The sequence below is a fragment of the Solea senegalensis genome, unplaced genomic scaffold (genome assembly GCF_019176455.1).
Source record: "Solea senegalensis isolate Sse05_10M unplaced genomic scaffold, IFAPA_SoseM_1 scf7180000015503, whole genome shotgun sequence".
Taxonomy (NCBI): Eukaryota; Metazoa; Chordata; class Actinopteri; order Pleuronectiformes; family Soleidae; genus Solea; species Solea senegalensis.
In genome coordinates this window covers 1-11,471 of record NW_025321345.1, presented here as the reverse complement: position 1 = coordinate 11,471, position 11,471 = coordinate 1, and the positions used below count along the sequence as shown (strand labels likewise).

The following is an 11,471-nucleotide window of genomic DNA, read 5'->3' as shown; positions in this document are numbered from 1 at the left end:
GAATTTCAAGTGTATTATTTCCTGTTTTTCACCTTTAAGTCTTTAATAAATAAATAAAGATCCTGTGTTTGTCCACAGACGACACAGCTTTGATTTCTCTTTGACGACGTTTAATAAGGAACTTTTTCTTTGTTTGGTTTTCTTCGTCGACGTCTTCGTCGTTTAGACTCCGGGCGAGCGAGAGAGCGAGGAGAGGCGGCAAATAGATAATGAGACGAGTCAAAGCTGGATCTTAAGAATCATTTGCTTCTGCTGCAGCTCGACCTCGAGAGCTGAAGCCGTTAATCAAAGGTTAGAGAGAAATAAACTTTTGTTCAAAGAGACTTTTTCCCCCAAACAGAGGAGAGAGAGGAGGGTGAGGAGGGTGAGGAGGGCGAGCGGGGCAGAGGGGAGAAAGAATCCAATTATTTTCTCCTTTTATCACTTCACTCGTTACAAATAAGACACGCTTTTCTGACAGTTTAGTTTATAATTGCTGTTTTACCTCCTGTCGCTTCAGCTAACAGTCACTGTCCTTCTTCATCGTGGCTCTTCAGCCCCAACATCATCATCATCACCATCACCATCATCACTATCATCATCATCATCATCATCACCATCATCACCATCATCATGTCATCATCATCATCATCATCACAATCTTCATCACCATCACTATCATCATCATGTCATCATCATCATCATCATCATCATCATCACCATCATCATCATCACCATCACCATCACCATCATCTTCATCATATCATCATCATCATCATCTTCATCATCATCATCTTCATCATCATCATCATCATCATCACCATCATCACTATCATCATCATCATCATCATCATCATCATCATCATCATCATCATCATCATCATCATCACCATCATCATCACCATCATCATCATCATCATCATAATCTATCACCATCACTATCATCACCATCATCATCATCACTATCATCATCACAATCATCACTACATCATCATATCATCAATCAATCACTCATCATCATCACAATCATCATCACAATCTTCATCACCATCACTATCATCACTCATCATCATCATCAGTATCATCATCACTATCATCATCACCATCATCACCACCATCACCATCATCACCACCATCATCACTCATCATCATCACCATCATCATCACTATCATCATCATCACCATCATCACCACCATCATCACTATCATCACCTCACCATCATCATCATCACTCATCATCATCCACCATCATCACCATCATCATCACCATATCATATCATCATCATCACCATCACTCACTCATCATCACCACCATCATCATCATCACTATCATCATCACTATCATCATCACTATCATCATCATCACCATCATCATCATCATCATCACTACATCATCATCATCATCACTATCATCACCACCATCATCATCATCATCATCACTCATCATCCACTATCATCATCATCACCATCATCACCATCACACACTATCATCATCATCATCATCATCACTATCATCACTCATCATCATCATCACCATCATCACCATCACATCATCACTATCATCATCATCACATCATCACCATCATCACTCATCACCACCATCATCATCATCATATCATCATCACCATCATCATCACTATCATCACCACATCATCATCATCATATCATCATCACCATCATCATCACTATCATCATCATCATCACCATCATCATCCACTATCATCACCACTCATCATCATCATCATCATCATCATCACCATCATCACCATCATCATCACTATCATCATCACCATCATCACTATCATCACTCATCATCACCACCATCATCATCATCACTATCATCATCACCCATCATCATCACTATCATCACCACCATCATCATCATCATCATCATCATCATCACTACTATCATCATCACCATCATCATATCATCACCACTCATCATCATCATCATCACCATCATCATCACATCATCAAGTCATCATCATCATCATCATCATCACCATCATCACCACCATCATCACTATCATCACTACCATCATCACTATTATCATCATCATCATCATCATCATCATCACCACCATCATCACTATCACCATTCATCATCATCATCATCATCAACATCATCACTATCATCATCATCATCATCTAATAAATCAATAAAACATTTAAAAATGAGGCACAAAACTCTCACACCAAACCCCATAGAGAAAATCAATGATTTTAACATCACACACACACACACACACACACAGAGGAGTTGTTGATCCACTGCTGCCTCCATCACTAACTTCTAACGTGTTATTTAGTTAATTCGGCTTTTGAAACAATTCATTATGACTTAACTCAGTGACACAAAGTGACCACACGAGGCAGCAGAGGACCAGCAGCTGCTGTGTCCCCGCAGCTAAAATCACTGGTTTTCTCTCTGAGGTTTGGTGTGGGAGCGTGAGTGTGTGTGTGTGTGTGTGGTCTCACAGTGAGATAAAGACGTGATCATGTGACTTGTTAATTAATTAACATTTGAACAAAAACAAAAGTAACTGCAGCTGTTAAACACGGTCAATGATCTACATTTGACCACATTCATATAGTTACTGTTTCTAATCATCTTTGTCACTCTCCTGCACACGTTTGGTGATGGCGAGGAAAAGTGAGTTAGGAAAGGAACTGAGGATGCAAGAATTGAGTTTTTGTGAGTAAAACTTTTTTCAAACATCAGTGGACTCTGATCTGCTGATCCAGATGAAGATGAAGAGACTCTGACCCTGTCATCATGTTTCCTCTCCCCCTCTCTCTCTCTGAGAGGAAAATAATTACTGCCACTGGTCACGCGGTGGATAAGCGACGCGGCCACATTTCAGAGCTAATGCTGTGGGAGGTCGGAGGTCGGCGCGGCGGCCTCGTTACTGTGTAAATAAAAAACTTTATGGACTGTGTCGGTGATGAAGACGCTGTTTTGTAGATAGTTAAGATAAAGCCGCGTCATGAATGATTTCAATCCATGACTCTGACCGTGTGACTCTTTAACGAGGCTGCGAGCGTGTGGGGAAGATTTATAGCGCGACACCTCGCCGCAGGTGGAGCCGCGTGAATAATTCACACGTGACAGCGGCAGAGCGAGAACGCTCAAATAAGAAGAATAATACAAACGTGACTCTGTCAGAGCAGGTGAGGCGAGGAGACGACAGGCCGGACTGCAGCCAGGAGGCGGAGTCACGATAATGTGACTGACAGCAGAGACGGAACTGAGAATGACTCACTCTCCCACACCAAAGTCCGGGGTCTGGTGTTAGCTGCTAACGTTAGCATCCATGTTCAATAACATACAGTATATTATCATTCAGCATTAGGTATTTTAATGCCATATTAGCATGTTAGCATATATATCACCTAACAAAATGGAAAGTGAAAGTTTGTAAAGCGCTCACTCTCTCACACCAAAGTCCATAGAGAAAATCAGAAAACATGATCTGCGTATGAAGAAATCCACAGGAACAGAAACTACGACGTCGTAAGAACACAGTGTTATGATGATGATGATGACGATGATGATTGAACATTGTCGTCATTTGTAGACGCTCCCTGACTTTGTGCTTGTTCCCCACAATCATGACACAAACAAGCACAATAAGAATAAGTCATGTGATTAATGTGCACAGATGTCACCTCCGGGCCGCCGTACTTCACAAACGACAAAACCTGTTTGTGTTTGTGAATCAGGAGCCTGTGGACCTGTTCTCCTCCTGCTCCTCACCCTCTCACCCTCCTCCTCCTCACCCTCCTCGGCTGATTATTGAAAGTGTCCTCTGGGTGAGAACATAAAGCAATAACACGCCGAGCTAACGCGGTTAACGACCAAGCACATTGGCCTCCATACAAGAGCGAGGCCACAATCTAATAGTGAGGTGGCAATATGTGAGCGGAATTACAGCATTAGTTTTCATCAGTGTCGCCCCCTGGCAGCGGGGGGAGGGGCTACACGACACACACACACACACACACACACACACACAAATCAAATCCAGAAATAAAAACACATTAAGTCCACAATAGTTTTCTTCTCTGCTGCTAAACTTTGAAGAAGAGGACCAATGTGACAGGGTGAATATGATAGGATGAAAATGACAGAGTGAACATGACAGGATAAACATGGCAGGATGAACATGACTGGATGAACATGACAGGATGAACATGATGGGGATGAAAATGATCGGGTGGACATGACAGGATGAAAATGACAGGGTGAAAATGACAGGATGAACTTGACTGGATGAACATGACAGGATGAAAATGACAGGAGGAACATGACAGGATGAAAATGATTGGATAAAATGACAGGATGAAAATGATCCAGTGAACATGACAGGATGAAAATGATCGGGTGGACATGACAGGATGAAAATGACAGGGTGAAAATGACACGATGAACATGACAGGTTGAACATGACTGGATGAACATGACAGGATGAACATGACAGGATGAACATGACAGGATGAACATGGTGATGATGTTTGTTGTCACGTTAATAAAACATTTGATTTTATACGTTAAATTGTTTAATTGCAGTTTATTTGGATGTGACATTTTTGGCCTTAAGGTGCCAAGAGTGTAGTTCTGGTGCAGGGGTCAAATATGAAATGTGATTTTTATTTATTTTATCATTTTTGTTTTTACAAAAAGTAATAAAAAAGTAAATGTTTTAGGGAGAATATTTCTTGGACCTCAACAAGGTAGAAATCATGGAAGTGAAGTCAAATCTGTTTAAACTTATTTATTCTATATTATTTTATTCTATTATGTTGTTGACGTATGAGACAAAACTACAGGTTTTCCCCAAAGGGCAGCCTGTGGCCAAGGGGAAAGGGAACTTAACTTGTAACCAGAGGGTTGCCGGTTCAAATCCCCACCCGGCCAAAAAGGGCTGGGGTACCCCTGAGCAAGGTACCCAACCCCCAATGCTCCCCGGGCGTACAAAAACTTTTTTTAAATCTGAAATCCGATTTCGTCCGTTATGCATTTCTGTAATGCAATCAGTTAGCTCACGTAATCCCAGATCAGTATTTTTGTATGTTTACATTGTATAAACGCTGCAGTACGAGAGCGAGAGGGACTGGGCTGGATAAAAGGTCCTTTTTCTCTTCCTAATCATCTTTCCTGTTGTTTTTCCTCCTCGTCCAGTGCTGGCAAGAGGCTGTCCAGCAAGAAAGTAGCAAGGTAAAATAAACAGTCGCTCTGATTTCTCTCATATTGCCAGTTCCAATGCAGTAGTTGTGTTTGGCAGGAGGTTACATGTGTTTTTTTCCCCTGTGCTCTTGTGTCAGACATCTCCTGCAGAACAGCTCGATGACTCTGGACACCATGAGCGACCTAACGCGGGACATCTTGGAGATGGCTGACAATGACATCACAGACAAGGTGACAGAGTTAACTCAGAAACACCTGCCTGTGCCGTTCCTGTGTCTCCTAGACCTGTGATGGACGCAGCTTTATCTCATATTCTGTCGTTTCTCTGCCAATCGTAACGCGCTCACTTCTTTCTTCCAGGTGCTCCTCCTTGAGCGTCGAGTGGCAGAGCTGGAGAAGGAGTCCGAGGCCTCGGGAGAGCAGCATTCGCGCCTGCGCCAGGAGAACCTTCACCTGGTGCACCGGGCCAATGCCCTGGAGGAGCAGCTGAAGGAGCAGGAGGTCCACACGGATGAACAGCTGCAGCAGGAGACGCGGCGCCACAAGGAGGCCGTGAGCAAACTGGAGAGGGAGAGAGGAATGGAGCTGGAATACCTGCAGGCCAGGTGAGTCTTTGGTGTCAATCAATGTATGTTTATTGTATAAAATGTGTTCGCTACGAGTCATTTAGACGGCAAAAATGTCCAAAACCAGCATGTAGTTGGTGTTTGGTGTGTTTATAGTCACAGGTTCTCAGTGGCCAACATATTGTTTGTTGGCAGGAAAATGCTTCCATACTGCCACCTACTGGCATTATCTGCCACTGAGTGTAAGCTCTTTTAATTGGTACAACACAAGCATGCAGTGTATGTATACTTTTGTGTTTGTTCTGTTGAATATTTTGTGTCTGTTGGTGTTTGTCAGGCTGCAGCAGCTGGACGAGGAGAACAGCGAGCTCCGGTCCTGTGTTCCTTGTCTACGAGCAAACATCGAGAGATTAGAGGAGGTCCGAACATTAGTGTCTTATCTTTCCTTTAGTCTGGTTTCAGGTCTGGAAAACAATACTCACTTCTTTTTTCATATGCAGGAAAAGAGGAAGCTGCAAGATGAGACAGAGGCCATGTGTGACAGGCTAAAGGACGAGACGGAGTCCCGCAGGAAGATGAGTGACAAGCTGAGCCACGAGCGCCACCAAAGCCAGAAGGAGAAGGAGTGCATGCAGGAGGTGAAGTGTTTTGTGCCCTTTAACCCCTCGTTTTCTACGATACCCTTATGAATGTATAAACTGACGTTGCCTGTTCGCTTTCTGACACTCAGCTCATTGAAGACCTACGTAAACAGCTTGAGCACCTACAGCTGTACAAGTTGGAGGCCGAGTCGAAGAGAGGGCGCACACCCGGAGCGGGACTGCAGGAGTATCAGGCCCGCACGCGTGAGGCCGAGCTGGAGCAGGAGATCAGGCGACTCAAACAGGTATCGCTGCCCTCTTTCTTTCTCATTCTGTCACTCTGATCAGACTGTGTTGACTTGGAAGAGCGCTATAGCCTCTAGCCTGCAGTAGTTAACGAGTGTGCAAAGCAATGTCAAATATATTACCTCACAGAAAAATGTGTCACTAACCGCGTTGCCAAGTGTGAGTCATTAACAAAGTCTCTCAGTGTTGAAAATGAGCTAAACTTCAGCAACTCTGAAACGCTGGAGGCGTGTCTGCCACCTGTAAACACACACACACACACACACACACACTTGAGGTGTATGTTGGTGGTCATTAGTGTTTGTATAGAATATAAACACAGACACTTGTTTAACAAACACAGAGCTGCTGAAGCTACAGTCTTTTCTTCATTTCTTCATCTGTAGGACTTTTAAATAAAGCAAACCAAATGCAGTGATGTAAGAAGGAGCAGGTGCAGGGTATGAGGAGGAGTTACTCTCACTGTGACTGTGTCCTGAACAGAAGACTGGACGACAAACTGTTTTCAGTCTTGAACGATTAACGATTTTACTTGACTCCTTCAGGACAACCGCAGTCTGAAAGAGCAGAACGACGAGTTAAACGGGCAGATTATCAACCTGAGCATCCAGGGAGCCAAGAGCCTGATGTCGGCCCCTTTCTCTGACTCCCTGGCAGCTGAGATCAACTCTGTGTCTCGCACAGAGGTAGGTGTTTTGGTTTGTTTTTTTTTCTTTAAAAGAAAAGGTCTCCTTTTATTGACGAGGCTTACTGTTGTGTGTGTGTTATTTTATATCTCCACTCATCCCTGTTTCCCTTTTTCCAGCTCATGGAGGCGGTCCACAAACAGGAGGAGATCAACTACAGACTCCAGGACTACATTGACAAAATCATTGTGGCCATCATGGAGTCCAACCCCTCCATTCTCGAGGTCAAATAGACGCCGTTCAGCCAGGCTGGAGACATAGACTGGAGAAAACTAACCAGAGACCATGTAAAAAAAAACACAACAAATCAAATCAAAACATCAACAACGCACCCAAAATCTTCCACCAAACACTCGAAACAAAAATGAACTCCGTGGACGTCAGTGAAACATAAGCTATATTCAGTTGGGGATCCCTCAAGTGTGTTCTTGCTTGTTAGGGTTGTGTGTGTGTGTGTGCGTGTGTGTGTGTGTGTGCCCTCCTTAAAACACTTGGGTTCTGGTGACTCCCATGTATTTGGCCAGAGGAACCTGAGAATGAATGTGAACAAGTGGTCAGAGTAGAAACCTCCAATTAAAAACAGCGTCAACACAACAATGATTCAGTGAACAGTTCTACCTTAAAAGGCCTTAAATGAAAGGTGATCAAAGGCTACATTCATTATTCCAGAGTGTGCTGCGGCTCCTGATCCAAGCTGAGACAAAGCCGTATGAAGTCAGGAGTCAGGAGTCGTCTTTAAAGAGTTCAAGTCTTGCTGTGCTGCCTCACAGTCCCTATAATTACACTGTGCCCTGTTTTTCCCAGTGAACCCAAGTGAGGGACGTTTCTCGGGGCTTTTAAGAAATGCCCGGAGGGTAAATTGTGCGTTTGAGCGTTTGTTTGTGTTTTTTATTATTTGACACTAAATGTCAGAAATGTAGGCGCCTGGTCTGGTTCATAATGTGCTTCATCTCATTTATTTTTACAATGAAACAGGGTCCCAGAGCTCAGGTGGGCCGGGTTAGCATCGTCCCCGGGCTGTAACTGACAAAGTACACTGTGTATGTGCGCCTCGTCGCTCTGTAAACACTTGAATTAGGCATGAAGGGAAACTGGCGAGCGATGGCGGGAAAAGCTCGGCCCACCTGACCCCTAGTGTTCTCTTGCTGAGTGAAAGTGACGGAGAGCAAAGCTGATTCAGGTGATCAATGTTTGTTTGTTTGTTTGTTTGTTTGTTTGTTTCTTTGCTGCCGGTAACAGTGGAGTTTATGACTGAAGAAACGCTGACATTTGGGAGGTTGTTTGTGAAGAATCAAATGGTTGGTTGTACTTTGCACTACATTTTTTTGTTGTTGTTCATAAAACTGTTTTATTATGAAGGGATCAAATGTAAAAAAAAATGGAATATATTTTAAGGCCCCGTATGAAGATGAAAGTATATCAGATTTGTTGCTACAGACTCCATATGTACAGAGAAAAAAACAAACACTGTTTCCATAATAATGCCATATAGCGATGAGAAGTTTCATGAGACCACGAGTTTTGAGCTCAGTTTTATTGTTTTCCAGACCTGAGCTGCAATATTGAGGACAGGCAGACGTTTGGCAGCAATAATGCTCGACAAGAAAGTGGACACTGGCAGGAAGTAGGTCTTTATTTCCTCTCCTTAAGAAACATCTGCATTGTCAAAGACTGATGCTGTGTATCGGTGCTATGCAGCCTCAGTACTTTTTGGACACGTCTTTCTGAGGGAAAATGGACACCAGTTGTTTTTTTGGCATTTTTCACCCTGTGAAATCATATATCTCACTTCTCTTCTTCACTCCATGGGGAAAAATGGCCTTGGATGTAAATGACTTGTACATGTAAAAGTTTTTCTACACTCACTCTAGATTCTAGGTATTTTTATAGCGAGGAAAGAAAAAGATTTCTTTTTCTTGTCTTATGCTGAGAGGTGGCGGTCGGATGTATTCTTCTCGAGCATGTAGCGTGTACAGTATCTGTTCTTTTTTCTCTTTTATTTCTTGTTTTGAAATCACATGCAGATATTTATTCGTCATTCAACACAAAAAACTTCACACTTTGGTGATTCGTTCTGCTGAAAAATGGATTTGTACATTTTTTTGAATTCCACGAGGGGAGAGAGGGAGAGCGAGAGAGAGAGCACGAGTTCACAGTGAGAGAGTTGATTGAATGAAGAGACGGAAATGGTCACTCTCGAGGCGCTCACACTTTTCCACGACGCAGACACGACTGAGCCTCTTCAGGGTCGTGACCTCAGATATGTGGCAGATTTTTGCATTTTATACCGTTGTCTTCCCGGGAGTCAGGTACTGCATGGAAATAGATTATTATTATTATTACTATTATTGTTCTTCTCTGATTCAGATCTTTGGCCTGTTTTAACTGATAAATTGATTGATTGCTTTAAAATCCATCAGTTGTGCATTGTTACATGTAATAATGTACAACAAGGAGAACCTCATATCCAGGTTTGCTTATTAGTTCAGCATCCTGCCTTTTAGTAGAACTGGAAGTTTGCCCCTGAAAACCCCAGCAGATTAGATTAGATTAGAGGTAATCCTCTCCCTGGTCCATGTTATTGTCAGCTTTTAGACAGATGAGGACTAACACATGAGAGAGCACAGAGCTAAACACACATTCCCTTCTAGCGGGGCTGAAGGTGATTGCACTAACCAGATCCACTTTCAAAAATGACCAAAGACAAGTGTTAATAATACTAATGCTGATTTTATCCGTCAGGGGTCCATCATCACACTTTTCTAGGAGCATGTTCCTGTTCAAAAACCACAAAATCACAAAATTGACTCTCAAAAAGACTCCCATCGTTCCCTAAACGGAAAATAAGGAGGAAACTTGCCTGCTAGTCCAAACACTGTGCCTCTGTGTCTCAAACTTACCTGATGATGAGCCCTTACAACAGCACTGACCACGTGACTGTCAGTTTGTTTAAATTATAACAATGAAGACTAAACTGTAAATATAAATAATTTAGTGTACTTTTTCTTTCTTTTCCCTCCTCCTCTCTCTCACGGTCACTTCCGCGGTGTGTCCAAAGAAAGTTTGCTCAAGGCACAGACGTCACTACTCGAGTAGTGCATGGCTTTGCCGTCGCGTGACATGGGAAGATCGAAAGAGAACATTGTAGAAAAGAGACGTATAAGAGTTTAAATTAATTCCTATTTTCAGAGATAAATGTATAAATTATAATGGTATTGTTTACAGCTGTATATTATTTTTTGGAAAATCCCCTAATGACCTAATCATAATTGATATCTGGGGAAAATAGAACTTCAGTCACTGTAAAAAAGAGAACATTTAAAGGTAAGCGGTGAAATCAAGATTAGAAAAATAAATGGAAATTAAAAAGGATTGTGTGTTTTGTCTTTATTTTACCACATGTTTGCATATTGTGTGTAATATTTGACTCAATTACTCCAAGCCTCCAGTATGGGAATTGTTCTTATATTTTATATGGATATATATTATTTTTTTCCATATCACATGACACACTGACCCCAAATTAATGCCGCATATTACAACCCTAGAGGACACACCTGTTTTTAGTTTGTTTTGTTTTGTATCAGATTTAGTCCGTCTTTTATTTTCTGCGGTCAAACTGTCTGACGCTGAATTTTTAACGTCCTCCTTACAACGGCCTTTACGGTAAAAGAAAAATAAAGAGCCTGTGATCCGCTGACTCAGGCCGATTTGTAAGGACATTAACATCCGGTTTACAAGATAAAACATTAAACGCTGTCCTTCTAAGTACACGTTCGAAAGCGCATCTTTGAAGGTCTAGTTATATGGTCTCTGAAACATAACTGCGAGGATCTTCACAATTTTCTCATTCATAAATGTGCATTCAAACGCGGACTGTAATAGAATGGTGCGCGCAGTGTTTTTATTTTGAAAAACGGATGTCGATGTCCTTACAAATCTGTTTGACGCATTGGATCGGAGGCGTTACCGTAAAAACCTTCAAATGTGTCACGTTTGTAAACCGGGGAATGTTGATGGTCCCTAAGTGAGTGTTTGTCGATTAACCTACCTAAACTTTACACCTCGGTATTCAACGATTATTTTTCATCTTATTGTAAAACTAGACTGTATTGTTTGACTCTTTTTTTTATAGCGGAAATTATAGAATACCACAGCCGGATCG

General features: G+C 42.2%; 1 protein-coding gene across 1 annotated transcript; it reads left to right on the top strand.

Moving 5' to 3' along the window:
* Positions 1 to 5,030: 5,030 nt before the first annotated feature.
* LOC122762302 (rab11 family-interacting protein 3-like) lies at positions 5,031 to 10,678 on the top strand (the record flags this gene model as incomplete). The annotated part of the gene is made up of 8 exons (XM_044017498.1): positions 5,031 to 5,197; positions 5,305 to 5,398; positions 5,528 to 5,772; positions 6,071 to 6,152; positions 6,234 to 6,371; positions 6,464 to 6,619; positions 7,166 to 7,306; positions 7,426 to 10,678. Coding segments are annotated over 8 exons (1,137 nt in total), but the record flags the coding sequence as incomplete, so codon positions are not given.
* Positions 10,679 to 11,471: the final 793 nt, after the last annotated feature.